The sequence below is a fragment of the Larus michahellis genome, chromosome 10 (genome assembly GCF_964199755.1).
Source record: "Larus michahellis chromosome 10, bLarMic1.1, whole genome shotgun sequence".
Lineage (NCBI taxonomy): Eukaryota > Metazoa > Chordata > Aves > Charadriiformes > Laridae > Larus > Larus michahellis.
In genome coordinates, this window is record NC_133905.1 from 9906086 (window position 1) to 9926296 (window position 20211).

Genomic DNA, 20211 nt, shown 5'->3' on the forward strand with positions numbered 1-20211 from the left:
CAGAAGAAGAGCATGTCTTACCCAGTACAAATGGCTAGAAGCACCTACTTGAAATATACAGTTCATCATCTAGGCCTGTTTCTATCAGGAACAGATGGAGGTAAGGTGATTAAATTTCTTCATTTTGATGGAAAGAACAAACACTTTCCTAGACAGCCATAACACCTCAAACCACTTAAAAATAATGAGTATTAAAATGCCATTTTCTCTACAGAAGAGTTTAAGTAAGGACACCTACAACTTTTTTTTTTTTAAATATACTATTTCCTACTTATATTATCCAATGAATTGTCTTTCATTCTCCTGTAAATTTGCTAGATAGATGACCTATAAATAGACTCATAATAAATTACTCATCTCACCAAGCGGAATTACCAAATTGAGATTCCTAAAACATCTCTTTACATCCTCGCTAATTGTGAAATGAGTCACATAAATTTTCAAAATTTCATCAATTTGTAGATTATACAGTAAAGGATTAAACACTTTTCTGATGTATTATGCATGGCATTTCCTTTTACTAGGCAATACTGAGACACAAACGTAACTGCACACGGTATGGCACACGCTGGATGTGACATCGGGCATTTGGCCATTAGAGGTGATGCTGGCAAGGTTTCCACAATGGAGATTCACTGCCTGTATCCCTCACCCTTCACTTTAGGCCCTGGTTTGGAACAAGAGGGGTAATGCTACACTATGACATTACGTGTACAATCCCATACCCATTACCATGGACTTCTCTTAAACACTTCCCACCGCAGGCTCAGCCATGCTGCCTCATCAGTGGATATCTCAGAAAAGTCCAGATTCTCCAGTCTCAAGCACTAATGAACAAAGAACCCAATCAAAAATTCCTCTACCACTCTGATCATTAATTAAAAGTACCTCCAAACAAGCAGGAAAATACAGCAAGCCTTGACCACACAGCAGCCAGCTCAAGAGGATGAGGCAGACTGAATTCCAAGGAAATGGAAACGTCTGCTCCTCTGTCCCTTCTTCAGAAGTGATCCCATACAGACAGGGTAACTGGCACACCAACATTGCAAATTCCATCCAAACCTGACAGCTCAATTTTTATCGTGGTTCTTCCACAAATTTTTCAGCGTTTACCTTTTAAGGAAACATTTGTGATTTTCCCTTATTCCACCACAAAGGAGATGATTACGAAATCTCTGCAAGTTTTCCTCTTGCTTAGGAAGTTTATTTTCATATCCAGTTTTTACGATTCATTAGAGCCAGCTCTAAAATGCCAAAAGGCATTCAAGCTGTCGGTGCCTATAAATAATGGCAGATTCATGTTAAAGTATATTTACATATCAATTACTTAGGACTCAATACTACATGCGCTCTTGAAAAATACATGACTCTTGATTATAAATCAAGACAATTCAATTATGCATTTTAAATGCATAATTGTCCTCACATTTTCATAAATATTGGCAATATGCTATCAGTCTCTACAAATGCTTCAAAGAAATGAAAGAATGCCTTTTCAATACTGTAAGTGCTCTAAAAGAGGACTAGTCATTTCACATTAAGTCTCGCAAAACCGCAAAGACACATTAGAAGAAATCCTTGTTAAAGTTCTATTAGTTTATATTTTCTCACCAATGCAGTGCTAATAAAAACGTGGGGAAACTCCTAAATTATTCCTATAGAATTATAGTTCTATAAAAGAATTATGAGCTGCTCCAATATCCTTGCTTAAAGGCAAAGTATTTGTACAAACTTCTGAGGCAGAAAATAAAATATGCCTTTGTCAACTTTTTCCAGCTTTACAAGACATTTCTGTGCTCTAATAGGTCTTTTCTGCCTCTACAAACTGTCATCCTGTGGTAGTAATCTTAAACTTCTACAAGCATCAAAAGCGAAGGCACTATTGCCCCTATAAAACTACTAATCATAGCTTTAAGTTAGGGCAGTTCTCCGAAAGAGGAAAAGAAACCTCCAGTCCATCCATTGGCTCCAAGGTAGGACCAACTCTTCCTGAAACACCCCAGATAAATTTTTGTTTAGCTAGTCCTTAAAACCTTGTGGTGCTGGATAGCCTGTAAGTTCCCAAAACAAACTGCGGCAGGACTCAGCCAGCTTTTCTGCTGGACAATTTTCAGAACAGCTAACCTAAATTCCTTTGCTGCATTTAAACTTTACTACTTCTTGCCTTACCGAGGCAGACATTGACCTGCAACTCTGGGCAGATTACCCAGGTTAACTGAAGGTCTCCTTCAGTTTTTTTCTGTCTGGTTCTCCTTTCAACCCTTGAGTCTTTTGTGTATTTTAAGTAAGAAAAAAGGATGGTCTCTCCCTACATGTTTATACACCCCTCAAGGGAAAAGGGGCTCTCTACATGCTATTAGGCGACAGTATCAAGATGATGCAGTAAGATCCAGCTTCCAAAAATACGTGGTATACTTCAATGATTGATTAGACATCATCTTACACAAATGTCAAAATTGCAACACAAACCAACAGGTTTACAGATTATGACTTAAAAAAATCCCAATAAATTAATACTTCACTTCTACAAAAACAATGCTGAGTACAAAACTGCCAGTAGGGTAGGGCTAGGTAATAAGCAGTAGAGGAACAGTGATAACTATCATAATTTCCATAGCACTTTTTTTTTTTAATGGACTATATAATTTTTGATCAGTGTTGAGAGTGGTCATCTATGGCAGATGAGTATGGTAACCAACAGTTCACGCAGAGAGGGGAAAAAGAGCAGTCAAAGCCTGAACTTTCAGAAGGACCCACTAAATTCAGTGCCACCAGTTTCAGATACCCAGATGGAGCTACAAAGGGCTCTGCAGAGGTGCGAGCACTAGACTTACAGTAACCACTACTAGACTTAGAGTAACCACTCGTGGAACACTATACTATAACACACAGATATTTTTCACCACAATAACTTTTCAGCTACAGCTTTTAGAGTACTCACAACGGCGTATGATGCTTTACCCTCTTGTGTGAATCAGAAAAACACATAAGGCATAGACTTTTCATGCCGTGTAAAGAAGAGCTGGGTAATGATGTGTGTAAAGGATGCATGATATTTGAATGAGAAAGCAAAAAGATTTCTAATGACTATGCAAGAATAGGGTTTCTCTGCATTATCTGAAATGACACGTGATCTGACAATTCAAACAAATCCAATGCTAACACTCTAATACATGTCCATAACAGCGCTATTTACATTTCATTTTTTTCTTCACACACGCACTGACAGAGGCTGCATGTGTGATAGAGAAGGTTATCTGATCCTATTGATGCACGGTTTCGTGTTATTGTAACACTGAGAAATCCACTACTGACAATTAGTCAGTTAAACGCAGAAAACATATGACAAACTATTCACAACCAGCCTATGCTCCAACTAGGATAAGGCTTGCTATCGCAGCAAGTGGGGCCACTTTAATTTTTGTATTTTTGAAACCTTCACACACTTTTTATTTATGACTTTTAAAGCTTAATAGTCCCCTTCCCACTCTCCAAAGCAGCCTCCCTCTCACTTGATACAAAACTTCCAGGACTAACAGCATTAATAACCATTCTCATCAATGGGTAAAGGCAGCTCCAAAAGTAAATCAGATGAGTTGGTTCTTTGTTTCTGGATGTTGCCTTGGATGTTCAAGCCGCAACTCTTCCTCTTAGTCGAGACAGACTTGATAGCCTTGACTGATTGGCATGACTAATGCTGCAACAGACATACTGCAGATCACATTAAACAGCTGTGCAAACTGCCTGCACTCACGACTTGGCTGCCGCCATTATTTTTATTTTTGTTTGATGCGATTATAATGTCTCAGTGCCCAATCCTGGATCAGGAATGCCACGTGACAACATTCCCCTCCTCTTCTTCCACTCGCTTTTCTCCCAGACTGTTTGAAACATTGCCTCAGTGGGCAGGATGCAGGGAATAATTGGTTGGGAACAGAACAGGCACCTGGCAACTCTGAAAAAAAGCTTAGCTGCCAAAACCCCTTTCTGGCTCAGGCTTGTAACCCAACAGTCAAACACTAGGCACTGACTCACCGAATAAGACAGATTTTTGCACAACTTCCAGGACAAAACCCTCAGCTATGCAGTCAAGCCTAGTTAGAAACCAGACTGAAAAGAGCCCTTCCCCCTAAAACTGGGGGCAAGTCCTTGCTTAAAATTGCAGAGTGAGAGCAAACAGTCCAATAACACAGCGATACAGTTACCATACTCCAAACTGCCTGAATGTTTGCAGACCTTCTGAATTGTTTTAACTGAACTAGCTCATCCAATTCTGAATTAATTCACCCAAAATAAAGACCAAATAAATTATACAAGACAACCTTATTTTTATTTCTGAAATCTGAGAAAGAAATATCCCAAATCTTTCCTCTTAGCATAATGTTGTCCCTTCTGTTGCCACATAATGGACTGCAATTTAAAGAAAACGAATACTAAAAATCCCTCAAGCCAAAAGGATAAACTGGCGATAAAAATGTCTTAAATAATAAGGATGGATAAACTGTATTACTTTCACACCAAGCACAGCTGGAAAATAAGTGAATTGCAGATTTGTGATTTAATGATACCCTCTTTCAGAATTCTGTTCACTCTCTCAGATGCCAGGGAAATAAAAGCCCCAAGGCTGCTGCTTCACACGCAACTTAATGGCAAGACACATCAGTGCCATTATTTTTCCCATCACTGAGGTGGACAGAGAGATGCCTCTGACATAAGCAAACAGGCAAAGTAAAGTGATGGGAATAAGAATGTCTACTCCATATTAATAAAAGAATATTTTGATTTTGGACTAAAAAAATAGATGGGAAAAAAATCAAACCAGAAAAGCAAATTAAGTTTTGTGTGTTTGATATTAATTATTTCCTGGATATTAGTTAACAGATGTCAATATGGAACATTTTTTCTTCAGAGATGTTTGTCAATCTGTCAATAGTATTTTGCTTATATGACAAGCAAAAACTTGTTAACATCAATTGGTTTGATAAGTCTTTAGTCGTATCATCAATGACAGGCTTCAAAAAAGGTTGTCAAAGTAGCTTTAGAGGAAAAAGGAAAACAAGAACAACAAACTGTTTTAGCCTTTAACTGCCTGTATTTCAGTGTTACTTTCTGTTAGGAGTCAACTATTAATTTCAGGACTAGAGACAGTCAATAATAAAGCAAACCTGCTTACAGCTTAGTTTGCTTTACTCGTCTTTCTGTATTTTATCTCCTCTGAGGAAGACAGAGCAACAAGGGAAAGGGATGGTGTGTAGCCAAAAGCCTGAGGAAAGACTATGTAGTGCTACGTCTGGGTCACATCTCAAGTACACGTACCATTTATGTCAGCATTAATGGGCAATTCTCCTACACCAGTAATGTATACAATATTATTTTTATTCTATCAAGACCACATGCGAGAAAGAGACAGCGGATGTGACTTGCTTCAGATTGTAGGTAAGATGCTTCTGGCCTTGGCCTAATTGTAGTCACTAAATACATCTCACCAAGAGCCTTGTCATTATGGGCTCTCATGCTCACTAGGGTCTTCAAAAACACGATTCAGCCAGTCTGACATATGAAACCTGACGCCGACTCTCTCTGCAATGTGTATAAAAAAGCTGAGAGAAAAACCTGCAGGAGTTTAGGAGTGTCAGATATGTGGGACGACTCCAGGCCAAAGCAGAGGACAGAGATGGCAACCAAGCTTCAGCGCTCCAGACAGCAGATTTACTGACAAGACTGGGTTTATTTTAACCTTAGCTGAATCTTGTTGAATCCTTGTTGAATCCTACAAACAATCATCACATAGTAAATATAACCGATCAGGTCTTCAGCGGGAATAAAAATGAGCACCTGTTGAGCTTGGTAAGGATGTGAAAGTACTCAAGGATGAGGACTTCAGTGAGGACGGTTGAAACAGCACTTCATACATGCAGGGGAGAACCAGGCATCACTCAGAACCTCTGAAATACTGAAGGAAACAACCTCTTCTACTTGACTGCAGGACAAAGAGGAGCAATGAAGCAGCTTGAACACCCAGAATCAAGCTATCTTCCCCTTTCCTGTTACTACCTGAGAAAAGGGAAAATGGTTGACGTTCTGACAAAGCAGACGCACAGCACAAACTCATAGAAACAAGACAGGCAGGAAGGAGGGGGAAAAAAAAAAAAAAAGAAAAAAAGAGTCTGGAATTTAGATAGTGAAAAAGAAAGGAATTCAGAACCATTGCAATGACCTGTCTGACCTAGGAAGTATTGGATATGGCAGACTGCAAACAAGACCAGCAGAGTATAAAAGGGTCACTGACTCCAGAGACAGCATTTCCATCCAAAAGCCAGTGGGTAACCTTTTGCAACAAAAAAAACTTTTTTTTTTTTTAAGAATTACAGACACTGACAACAGCCAAATTAAACCAGCAGCAAACCAGCCAAGATCTTAATTTTTCTCAAAACCAATATTGCCAGCTTCACTAAATCAAATAATGGCACACCTGTATTTTTTTGCTTTAATACAAAATAGACATTTTAAACACAACTAAAAGAGAGAAACAGATCTATTTCAAAGTGCAGTTGAACATTTCATTCTGGAAGATTTCTTCTCTTACAAATGTCCTTAACATTGACAGTGCCATATTTCAGTGCAACTAAAAGACAGTGCTTCTGCATATTACAGCCCTGCAGATTTTTTTGTTTGTTTAGTCATTCCTCAAAGGCTCCATGTTGTTTGGAGACATTTACAACAATTAATTGCCCCCTCAAGGTCCCAAGAGCAAATTTTTATCTTCTCAAACAAGGTAGGAATCAGGTTAAAGGTTACAGGGAAATGACTGAGCAGACACAAACTGTGAATGCTGCATTAGCCACAATGACTCTTGGGATTGAAAACCTACTATTAGTTAAGAGAGGATTCATTCAATTATCTTACCGTATATTCATAAGCTAATGGACATGGTGTATGAGGAGAGGAATCACAGAATGGCAGGGGTTGGAAGGGGCCTCTGGAGCGCTTCTAGTCCAACCCCCTGCCAGAGCAGGGTCACCCAGAGCAGGTAGCACAGGAACGCATCCAGGCGGGTTTTTAGTATCTCCAGAGACGGAGACTCCACACCCTCTCAGGGCAGCTTGTGCCAGTGCTCTGTTACCCTCAGAGTAAAGACGTTTTTCCTCATGTTCAGATAGAAATTCCCATGTTCCAGTTTGTGCCCATTGCCCCTTGCCCAGTTGCTGGGCACCACTGAAAAGTGTCTGGCCCCACCCTCTAGACATCCACCCTTTAGACATTTGTAAGCGTGATGAGAACCATTCTCATCTTCTCTTCTCTAGGCTAAACAGACCCAGGTCTCTCAGCCTTCCCCCATAAGAGAGCTGCTCCAGTCTCCTGACCATTTTCATAGCCCTCTGCTGGACTCTCTCCAGTAGTTCCCTGTCTTTTTTGAACTGGGGAGCCCAGAACGGGACACAGTACTCCAGGTGTGGCCTCACCAGGGCAGAGGAGAAGGGGAGGATTCATTAGGTTCCTCTCCACCCAACTCTCCAGCCTGTCCAGGTCTCACTGAATGGCAGCACAACCTTCTGGTGTGTCAGCCACTCCTCACAGTTTGGTGTCATCGGCAAACTTGCTGAGGGTAGACTCTGTCTCCTCATCCAGGTCATTGAATATGCTGAACAAGACCAGACCCAGTACTGACCCCTAGGGAACACCGCTAGCTACAGGTCTCCAACTAGACTCTGCGCCACTGATCACAACCCTCTGAGCACTGCCATTCAGCCAGTTCTCAATTCACCCCACTGTCCACTCATCTAACCCACGCTTCCTAAACTTACCTACCAGGATGTTAGGTGGAACAGTGTCAAAAGCTTTGCTAAAGTCGAGGTAGACAACATCCAATGCTCTCCCTCATCCACCTAGCCAGTCATGCCATCACAGAAGGCTAGCAGATCGGTTAAGCATGTTTTCCCCTTGGTGAATCCACTCGTGATAACCTTCTTTTCCTCCACATGCTTAGAGATGACATCCAGAATGAGCCTCACCTCCATTACCTCTTACAAGTTAATGAGGAATGAGTTGTGTTGCATTTAGGCTAAAGCAGTCTACATTTTTGGCCAGTCAAAGCCAGGGATGGCACAGCTACAGCTGTGCACAGACACAAGCATAAAGGACTGTTTCAGGTCCATTCCACGCTACATTTACTCTGCCCCACTGTCTCAATTAGCAGAGCTTCATTAGCCCCGGTGTAGGCAGCTAGTGTTAAGCAGTAATATATACGAAGACTATATAATAGAAGGAGCATACATTTACAAGTCAAATGTTGGGTATGCAGATGTTATACATCTGAGAGCTACTGAAATGCCTTTTTGTTTTAAAATTGTTTAAACTCAGTAAGTTTCATCACCAAAATTAAGACCCGCTGATTGTGCTGTAGCAGACAGAAGAATCTATTTAGCATAGTGATAATCATCAGCTAAGTTGTGTACCTAAGACTTTAGTGCACCTGCTTCTCCGGTACTAATACAAGTTTCAGAACTAAATTACATCTCAACCAAACCTTGATCATCATACAAAGCATGCACTGCACAACAACTCAAACATGCACAAATAAATCTTTGTGTAATGTCCTAAGAACAGCTAAAACTCATACAAACGAAGACATGCATAACAGTGTCTACTAGCATCAGACAAAGAAGGAAACAATCTGGTTTTCTAGCATGAATCTCAAGTTCCATCCCGCCTCCCTTCTGCCCCAGACAAGGTATGTTGCTTCTCTACTTCTCCAGGTCTGTGCTCCTTTAGGCACGTTAATGACTTGAAGCTTATAAGATCATTAAGTAGACGGAGGCAACCAATTCTTTTCCTGTAGGTTTTGGGAAGAACATAAACCCAGACCGCTACAAACAAAAGGTCAGCACAACCTAGGTCTAAGGGAGTGCAAAACGATCCAGGAAGAACGTTTTATACATTGCAGATGACTCTCACTAGTACAGCTGAGCCATCAAGGTATTATGTGCCTTAAAAACACGCAAGGAGTTACAACTACAAAGAGCTTAGAATATGAAGTTGACCTGTGCTTATTTTGTACTGTAAGTTTTCTTCCTGATTTTGCCTTGAAATTTTGCTGCAAACAATATCCTCCTCCATTCGAAAAGTCACAACATTTTGTCACTTACTCTTGCACAGGGGTACACCATTACAGTGATGCAATTTTCACAGGAAGGTGGTATTTAGAGGAGCTAATATCACAGACACAATGAACATGCAGAAAATGGCTGGAAGCACTGGAAAAAAAGAGACAAAGGAGATAAAGCCAGATTCACAAAAAGCAGCAAAATGTTGAAATAGGGACTTCAGCAGAGATGCTCAGGTACAGGAGATGGAAAAGATGATCAAAGCCCTTCGACAGATTTTCATTAGTAAAAAAAAAAAAAAAATCTACAGCAACTTAAGTTCTGGCTAAGCACAAAAGCACAACTCCGCATTGGCAGGGATGGTCAGCTGGCGTTGCTCCAATGCCTACGCCTGACCAATATTCTCTCAGTAGATATTCTACTTCTGTCTGCAAAGGGGACCAATGACCTCAGCATGCCAACATGCATCTCTAGAAATAACTTCTACTCAATACACACAGACTGATTTCTTCTCCTGTTGTTCAAAAAGAAAAGAGCAACTGCACCTCCATCTGCAGAAGGAAGTGTTAGAATGTACCAGGCTATGATTCCAGCCTGTGAACGTTAATTAAACACAGACTACTATCCTGCAGTGCAGAATCAGATATTTTAGAAATCTGAGCTTAAAAGAATACAAATCAGCCTTCAGTATTAGCTATTTGTTTAATTTACATTCTCCTTCTCACTCTACCATGGCAGTGTACTGTTAGGAATAATATTTTAAGTATCTAAATCTCACCACAAATTCCACTTTAGGAGTCAGATGTTCAAAGTTCAGGACCGCAATGTTCAGCATTACCACATCTGCATTTCTGTGCTGAACTGCCTCGAGAAAGCACCCACCCAACACTGATCAAACCTGAGCGTAGGTCAGGAACTGAAAAGTCAATCCAGTGGTTCACAGAAAAATAATTTTCCTCTTGGATCGCCTCTGATCCTCCATGTCCACACCATTATCTGTATTTTTCAGCATACTATTCGTAGTCCTGTAATGCAGCTGTATTGCTGCATGGGGAAGCTTCCGGTCCCCAAACCAACTTTTTTACCTTTGGATCAGCAGTCAGCAGCTTGAATGCTTGATACACTTGTGCTTCTTTCACACCTCCACCGAGATCCAAGAAGTTGGCTGGTTTTCCGCCATTCAAGGATATTATATCACATGTTGCCATTGCAAGTCCAGCTCCATTGACTGTAATTGTAAATACCAAGTGCGTATATTTTACATAAAAGTACGTAAGATTTGTGAAAAGGCTTAAAACGTATCAGCACAACCACATAACATGGTTCAATACGTTACATAAATATTTATTTCTAAATAGGTCAGTACCTATTCAAGGATATTCAGTGCAACAAATAATTCAAAATCTGGTGCATATGCACCTACATTTAGATTTCTTTATGACTTTATTTTAGGACTAAGATGTTCACCTTGCATTAAGCATGTATGAGCACTGGAATGGTAACTGTGGAAATGCAAAGACTTCTGCTTAAAAAAAATAAGTAAAAAAAAAAAAAAGAGACACGAAAACTGTGAATAGTGATCACATCATGAGATGTGAAGGACAAATGGACTCCTTAAGCTCCCCTTCCATCATTCTGATAGCAGTAGATGATGCTTCGTATTGCTGTAAAACAGATGACTAAATTGTGGGGACAGATATCAGATGCTCCTGAAACTGCCTTTTATTTTGTCTTTGCACCAGCCTAGAAACATTCCCATGGGCATGAATGTCCTCTAAGCAAGGAAAAGTAGGCGTGAATTATTTCTCCCCAGTAAGTTGCTCCTGCTGGACTAAGACAGACTTCTGTGTCACCTGTAATTCAGCAGCAATATCTAATATTAAAAAACAAAACAAAACAAAAACAAAAAAACAAAAAAACAACCAGCCCTCCCCAAAAATACTGTAGTGATGCCAATTACTTAGGGTTTTTCTGGTGGTTTGTTTGGGTTTTTTTAATTAAGATTAAAATCTGACTGTCACTTACTGAATCAACTGCAACACATTATCAGCATCTTCTAGATTTGTGGTTAGAGTACACATCAAAGCAATGTAAATACTGGACATTTTCTAAAACCAGTCATTTCACCAAGCTGAGATAAAATGACTAATTCAATTAGATTCAAAACAAAATGTTGCACTCAGTAAAAGAATTTGTACAAAATGAAAATTATTTAGAGCATAGGTGACTTTTTTATTTTTCTCTTCTAAACACAAGAGTAATTTCTGTTCTACAGAAACTTCAGGAAAATAAGAAACTGGTATTTTCCTTTTAACAACCAAACAGCCTCTTTAGCAGCTTTCCTTAAAAAGAAACGGAGTTCAATATTCATTGGTAAATGGGAATATCATGTTTTCACACACGTGCTTTTGCAGTGCCTTATGAGTAAACACAGTCTCATTTTTGAAAATTAACAATCAAATTTTGAGGACTTTTCTTGTCCTGATTACTGGAAAGATCAATTGCAACGGCTTAAAATTCAGAATGTAGAAACCCCACAGGCTTCTCCCTTAGCCTGCCTTCTCTCTGACACCACACATGCCCTCCCTGTCTGCTGCCGTAGTCTTCATCATAGTTGCAACGCAATTTTAGTTTCATTCCCACAAGAACTTGTGGAAGGACAGACAACCTCAGCAAAACAGACTGAAATACTGTCAAAGGTGGACTGAATGTCAGAATGTAATCAAAGTCTACACATTGAACAAGTACGAATTTGTCTTCAAATGTCTTTTGGATTTATTTGTTCTTACCAAAGCAAGCAATATTTCCATCCAGTCCTATATATTTTAAGTCGTATTTGGCAGCTTCGTTCTCTATAGGCTCATTTTCAGACTTGTCATCCATGGCAAATATTTCTTTTTGCCTAAATTCTGCATTGTCATCAAAGTTTATCTTGGCATCAAAACAAACAACTGGAGAAAAAAAATATAAAACAACATATACGCATTTAGAGATTGCAGTTAATCAGAGCTTCGGAACTATTACACCAACTACCACAGCAGGGAGGGGAGGGGGTTGCTTAGGGACTGATTCCGCTTCCAACATACGATCAGCTGAAGTTCTAGCCTTTATTCTGGTAGAGAAGGGTAAAGTTTTCCTCAAATCCTATATAGAGAAAAGGCACAGCAAGTGTCTCCATGCCACACAGTCATGTGCCTTTGTCAAAGGATGATCATCTATGTTTGCTTTAAATAAAGTTTCCATAATTTATGAAGGCAGTTTTTATGACATGGACAGGTGGTCCGCAGTGATTTCGGTATTTTGAAAGTATGACAGATGCGACAGGTAACAGGTTAGCAATCCAAAGCAATGTTTGGTAACATGCACTCATTTAGAGTTGAGCAATATAAAATGCTTTCCTTAGCCATATTTTTAATTTATAATGTTGTTAGCTATACACACATAATTTCCCTAAAGATCTAAATGAAAACAACTTTAAGCCAATGTATGTTAAAAACGATCAAAAAGATGAGTTTTAAATAAAGAAAATTTTAAAATTCAATACAAAACTTCTATAAATGTCAACATCCTCTATGGTTGTAAAAACAAACTAAAAAGTAGCTAAACCTGACTATATTGAATAATAGATACCAAAGACTAGCTAGTAGACATAATATTCACAAAAAAACCCCAATCAGTAAAAGAAATGCATGTAGAGTGAACTGGTTATTTGCCTATTTACAGACTACTTATTCCTATGGGTTTGCACAAACACCTCATTAGATTAAAACATTCACTATTTAAGTATTCTGATTTGTACTATATCTAGGTTATAATTACTGACTGAATTAGAGATTTAAGTGTCTTTAAATGCTACATCCAGAAAAATTGAGGAGTTTTTCTTTCTGCTGTGTTTTGATTCATATTGCCATCGAAACACGTACATGGTACGTATGCATCTGCTCATGAGCACTGTACGCGTCTCTGCAACCAGAGGCCAATGAAATTTAAATGACAATTTTTAGTTTATGATATAGATACCCATCAACTAAAGTAACTAATCACACAATCCTTTTTAGTGGACAAATACCTCTCTCGTTTTTTTTTTTTTAATGTACAATTGCTTAACTTAGGAGAAATGTCTAAGCAAACAGCAAACAAAACATTTACACAAATGGAGAGTCTCAGTGGTAAGTCTTGATTTGCATTGGGTTTTCTTCTTTTGGATTTCCAATGTTGCTGGGGTTTTTGTGGTTTTTTTTCTAAATACATTTGATTTGTAACCAATACCAGATAAAATTAAAACAAGATCAAATTTAGTTTCAGTGACTGCATTTCAGAAAACTATTCATGAGGTTTGCGTATAATAATCTCTCTTGGAAGAGGCTAGATCTTGCCTGGTCAACCATCATGGGGGAATCCACCAAAAGGAGAAATGTCTCAAGTTCATAATATGCTTCTACTGTACTGGAGCTGCTTTAAGTTTTTTAACAATGAACTAAGACCTTTACCATTTTTCTTCTTCAAGCTTTCAGTTCCTTAAGTAGCTAAAACAACTCAAAGCTCAAGTAAAGCTCCAGTTTCAGAGCTCTGTTTACCTTAGACATGATCAGCCTCAATGTCACATTAACAGAATCTCATTTCTACAGAACATTCAACTTTAACAGAGGCCATTCTGTACAAAGTAGCAGGAAAAACACCTATTAATATTTATCAAACAATTTTCACCATCAAAAGCACATTGTTACATGCATGATAGATTATACAAATGAAATTTTCTTCTAAACAAATATCAAAGAAAGCTCCAACACTTATATTCATGGAGTATTTGTGTTGTTTTTGCTCACAGTGTAGGATTTTTGTCATCTGCCAATTGAACAGCTTACACTGAGAGCAAACAAAACAAAAAACCCCAAAGAAATTGGCAGTCACAGGCTTCTGACCCAATAGTGTTAAAAAGAATTTTCTACAAAATTAAACAAAAGGAAGTACATACGACAATGTATTTTCTTATGCAAATTCACAAAAGTGAAAAACACAAATCACAGCAAGAAATAAATCCATCTTAACTGTTACTTTGACAGGAATAATGGTCTTCATACAGAGACTTATATTTTATCATTAGAAATAACTGCATTAAGCTACTCAAATGTTCTTCCATTTGTTTTATCTTTATTCTTCTTTAAGACATTTCAGACAGAGAAGCTACTAACAAAAAAGAAATAAGCACAGGAAGACTTGTGTGTATGTGTGCTAGTAAGGAGGCTTTCACAGCTTGAAACCCACTCTGTTTCTGCTCCTCAGCTTCCTGGATGCTAAACACATGCGGAAAAACCTCGGAGAAAACAGCATAAAAAAATCCTACCATCCCTCAAATTAAGCCCTGCTCACTAAATATGCACAGCCATTCCAGAAAAGCTAAGTTGGCAACTTATCCAAATCAGTTCATCTTTTCCACAGTGCCACCTCATCGCACTCCAGCAAGGATGCAAACTTAGTACCCACCATGGTTCTTCAGGCCCTTCTAGGACCACCAGGTTTTGTTTCCTCTCAGTCCAAACTGCCCTCTCCTTCACTTGCCCCTGCTTGTCTACCAATTTCCCCTGTGTGGGGACCCAGCCGAGTACGTCCTCGGCACCCCAACGATGCCACTGCTCTGTTATCCGACAGCGCTGCCTCTGCCCTCCTCACATCCCTCTCAGTGTCTCTACACATGTCCACCGTGTCCACTCACTAATACCCAAGACATACTGAAAGGTCTTCCTTGCAGGATCGCATGGCTGAGATGACGTAGGTACTGAACCGGGGATTTTGTCCTTTGCTCTGCCAAAATAACACAACAGTAAAGTGTTTCTATACCAGTCACCTGAGCTAGTTTTGAACCAGCAAGAATGAACACCAGGAACAGCCTAATCTGGGCACAAAGAGCTCACCTCAAGCTCATTTCTCTGCCTGACAGAAGGCAATTGTCACAGATGTCCCAATTTCTGACTGAGTATAAGGACTACTGAGTACCTTCCATATTGCCTTGTACTGTTAAAGTATCTTGGTCAATGATTCTACTAAAAAAACCCTGATTTCAACAAGTTTTGAGGAAGGAAATTTTATTTTTACAATATCAGTGGTCTTGAACCCACAAAATAAACCTAGTGAGTGCATCAGTCATAGCAGAGAAACGTACCAATGAATTTGTTTTGATTGAATTTGAAATGAACATCATAATCCACAGGAAAGTTCTGGCAGTTTTTGTTACAGGTATTTTAAAGGGCCCGTTCATCCCCAAAAGGTCAAAAGTGTCATGTGCTGCACACTGATCGCACTTGAAAAATCCAGACTATTCATTTTGCAAGGCCCTATTTCGTTGTTCTGCTTCTACTTCACTGTGCAACACAAAATGAAAATATCCTTCTCACCTCATTCCCAACCGGATTTAATGAGGCCAGTGGATCTATTTAAATGGCAGGGAAAACCAACAGTCTATTGCATTCTGAAGGCAAATTTTCCATTTCTAGTTAAAATACAGCCTACAATAGAACTACGCTGATCAACAACGAGGCTTTTTGTTTCTCTCCCCCAGCACGCATTTCACAAATTGCCGAAGAACCAAAGGAGCCAGAGTTAGTTACTAAGAATTTGACTTACATTTATTAGGCCGAGTGAGGTTTACAATGCAGAAACTATTGATTCAATGTGTATGTTATTATGGTACTTCAAATGAGGTGGAAATCTGAGCACACAGTGCTGAGAAAGATTCTCAAATACAAGATTTGAAGCATTGGTGGACATCATTCTCACGAGGTACACTCGGTCCAGAGAGCTAAAGGCTTCTGGTGGCAAGAACACCGAAAAAACCCAACCAAGAAGGAATTCAATAAAGGTCTCCTAGTAAAGCAAAATTCTTACATTTAGGCTATAAATATGCTCTTCCAGCTTAGTTAAACCTGAAATCAGTTCATTATATAAAAAAAAAAAAAAATCGGACATACGTTTAATCATTATTATCACTGTCTCCGAATTATCCTCATAGACTTTACTAGAAAAGACATTCCTTTTTGTATTTCTTTAAAAATTGTCACTTTCCAATAGGGCATTTTAGTGTCCCAGAGCCTATTAAGCTGCGTTAGATAAACAGGGTGGGGCACGTTTTATTTTACATCTTTTCGAGCTTTTCAGAGTTCAACATTAGCAGAATTTTCCTTTTAAGCTGTGGACAATTCTCTGCCAAATGTTTTGCATTTGGTTTGTTAATAAAAAAAGAGAAAAACAAGGTTGGACAACTGGAAGAGACTACATAGTTTCTAGCCACAATTCAGCTTTTGAATTCATGACCAACTGAGCCAAAAATATGGATTTTTAGTGAAAAGCTTTTACTTTGCAAACTAGCTGTGGGCACATAAGAAGTATTTTAAAAAATGCTAATTCTTTCCATTGGTACTGACTCCAATGAGGAACTCATGTTCTTAACTGACATAGTAGTGATCTTTTTCCAAAAGTTTGCAGAACAGCAATTAAGCAGCCACATTGCTAATGTCTGATAAAATGGGTAAAAGCTTTCTCTTCCCATTTCCTAATTTCCATTTTAATCATAGGCATAGCTTATAAAGTTGGTGAAAAGCTGGAATTGTCCTTCTTGACAAACATTGAGAAAGAATGCTCAAGAAACACCCATCAGCACTTCCCAATGTCAAAGAATTCTCTCAAATCACAAAACAATAGGCAGGGCCTCCACTAGGAAGTCACTAGTTCTTGTGAACCGCAGTCTTCGACAGTGAAGTCTCAACTACCTCCCCCTCAGCTCCACAACTTCTCATCCTTATCCATTTAAATCAAAGACAAGAAATAAAAAAGGAGAGGGCATAAATACCGTAAAATACTGGCATCAGGAATGAAAGCATGGGTAAAATTGCACTGTCATCAAATTAAACAGCAAGGTGGTAACCGTGATCCACCTGGATGAGCCCTACTCTGTTTCAATACACCAAAGCCATCTTTAGTTCTTCCTCTCTTTGCCTTTGTCCAAGTTAATCAGACAAAAATGACAAATGGAAAGGAAGGTTTCAGCTGGAAAACCAACTACTAGAATGATGTGAAAGCTAACCCAGCTCCTTATTGTTACCCTGTATCTTCTTAGCACTGTATTCATGGTGGAAACAGATCAATTACCCTTTTTCCTCCCAAAGGATGTAGCTAAGTTCCAGACAGTTCCAGCTGGAATTTCTCCCATGCTCTAGCAGGTTGCAGAGTCAGGCACTTAAAATTTTAACTTACCCATATGTTTAAAAACATAAAATCACAAGTTTCTTTCCACATAACCTCAGTAATTCTAGCAGCATTAACAAAAAACCCAAAACAAACCCAAGAAAAATCCAACTTTGTACACAGAGCAGAAGAGCAGAGAGGGTCACTGTTTCTCATCAAGCATAACATGTAGAAGCCGGTATTTCCAGTATTTGCATGAAATAACAAAAAGTATTGAAATGTAAAATCTGCCATGGGAATATTTATGAATGTTGCTTAAATTACATTACAAAATGAAATTAATGCAAAGCTGCTGCTACAGCCTTCTATGCAATTTAATTTATAGTTTGCATAAATAAAGAATTATAATGCATTCGTTTCCTTCACTTTCTTACCTTGTCCTTCTGGAGTTTCACCAAAGGGATTCACTTCAACCTGAGTGGCATCAATTTTCAAGAAAAGATGATACAGCTTCTTAATTTGATCTGCTGCCTAAATTTGATCAAGCGATTTACAATTACCACGCAGGAAAATACAAGTTAATGTTTTCAAGCAAAGGTAAACCATTATTGATTATTTTTAATTCATTAAATTGCGCATTAGCTCTAGATAATTACTGCTTTTATTACAGTTTTCTTAATCTTATTTATATAGTATCTAAAATAGCTATAATGTAGCATTATGATACTGCATAACATTTAGTAAATGTGCATTTAAAGACTTCATGAACTGGAGATTTCCTACAAAGTAAACAGCACGATAACTATGACAAGTTTAATTTGAAAAGTGCCTAACATTTCATAATGACATGTTCGCCGGTACACTGAGATCTAAGTTGCATTCATGTTAATCAGTCCAAATTCAGAAACCATAAAGCACTATATCACATTAGTGATGTTAGAAAAAATACACGTTTCTCCTTCCTACATCAGTCTGAAATGTTTTCTTGAAGAAATTATGTCAGAAGCATGCTTGTTTACTCTTTACAAGATACTTTTGCTTGTTCCTTATTGTTCCTCACCGTCTATCTCTGTGACCGGTTCTGTGGCCAGAAGTATTGTGACTGACCACTAACTTCCAAGTCTTTTGCTCTTACAACATTCTTCCACTAATAGAACCACTTAAAAAACAGCAACATGAACACGCGTTAAAAAAATCCCTTTGGTTCATTATACACTGACAAGCTATTAGCTAAAATAGGTCTGCAGATAAAGTGGTGCACTAATAAAGAACCATTCAAATTTGTTCCTTCATTACTGATGGGTCAACTGAAGTACACAAACCCTCTACTCAGCGCTGGCAAGGCTGCACCTGGAGTGCTGTGTCCAGTTTTGGGACCGACACGACTAAGACTTTGTAGAGAGTTACAGTTTGGAAACAGCATACAAATTGCTTACGAAGTCTTCCCTGCTCAGAAGTCATCAACTAAAGCATTCTCAGTGGTTTTGACTTTAAAAAAATTATCAGTTATAAATCTGCAGCCACCAAGGCAGCAGTTCCCTTGGCACGGACACTCGGGTTGACAAACTATCCTAACACCACACTGGTAAGGCTACCAACAGTGACACGAGGGAGGAAGTCCCACCGTGCAACCCCACATTGATTCTGGGCAACCTGAAAAGCTGTTGTTGCCCTAGTACGCTGCTGTAATCTTAACAGATCACCAGAATCACGTAACTGTTCTCAAGGGCTGCGCCACCTTTCAGCACCTCTCTGAATCAGGCAGCTTAACGTCAACATTTCTCTTTCTCAAGGTCTACAGGTACTGAGCCTCTTCGAGGCAAACCATAAAATCCCAACCTAGAAATACTGAATGTATACGTAAATACTAGGATTTTTCTGAATAAAAATTATGTCTTTTTGCTTCAGTAAATTCCTTTGAGTTGATAGCACAAGGAAAGAAATGCATTCACTGCAGCATTATTTAAATGTATTGCTGGAAAGTCCATATACTGGTGTTAATTATTGAGTACCAGAACTCTTCAAGGGTTAAAAGGTTCAACATAATAATTCCTCCTCATTAGATATACAGCTAAATCTTCAAATGTGTTTTAATCAACTTAATGATTATGCATTTGTTAATTGCATGGTTGGGATAGAAAAATAATTAAAACTGCTGAATTAAAAATAAAGGAGTTCTACAAAAATGACAGTTTGATGTTACGGAAAAAAAAAAATCAGACAGAAGTAGCTTACACAAGGTTTCTCTTCTCTGCAAAATTATTCATAAAGGCAAAATATCTTGCATATTTGTGTACAACATGGAATTCCAATACACATAGAAAAGAGTTACTGAAAAGATGACAAGCTGTCAGCCTTTTGGTTTTGAGTTGAAGATCAGAAAAAAAAAAAAGGGGGGCTTCAATTACACAGGGAGATACACTTTTACTTCTCTCCATATTAAGGGCTAAATTTTCAAAAAAAGCTCTACCCATGTAATTTACTGAGCTCCAGTGGAATTCCAATGAAATCAGAAGAACCCCACGTGATGTAACAGCATGTTGTCATCAACTGCTTCAAAGACCAGGGACTTTTCACTTTGGAACAAATTATTCAAATTGCTAAAGCCTGATGACAATTATATAGGTGCAATTTAGTATTTAAAACGTCAAAATGGTCCGGATCTAATGTACACTTACCCCTTCATGTCCATTCAGAAAGCATTTATCATATAGCTGAGCTAAAATGTCTTCGGTAAATACAAAGGGAGTAGAGTCAAGTTACCTGCTGTTGCAAAGGTCCTTTGAATCCCAAATTTTTTGCCATCTGCAGTGCCTGATGATCCTTTATGCCTTCAAAAATATCTATTTCCTCCTGTAACAATAGCGTGCATAAATATAACTAAATATTCAATCTGAATGGAGATTTATAACTTCAAAAGGAAAACACT

The 20211-nt window shown here is 38.6% G+C and overlaps 1 protein-coding gene across 1 annotated transcript in view; it reads right to left on the reverse strand.

Annotated features, from left to right (window-relative positions):
• The window catches only part of SUCLG2 (succinate-CoA ligase GDP-forming subunit beta), a 133043-nt gene that overhangs the window by 45862 nt on the left and 66970 nt on the right, over window positions 1–20211 (reverse strand). The window contains exons 6-9 of the mRNA XM_074602738.1: window positions 20046–20135; window positions 17717–17813; window positions 11894–12055; window positions 10190–10332 (exon numbers count right to left, since the gene is read on the reverse strand). Of these exons, the coding sequence (XP_074458839.1) occupies window positions 10190–10332; window positions 11894–12055; window positions 17717–17813; window positions 20046–20135 (492 nt within the window). The remainder of the gene's footprint in view (window positions 1–10189; window positions 10333–11893; window positions 12056–17716; window positions 17814–20045; window positions 20136–20211) is intronic.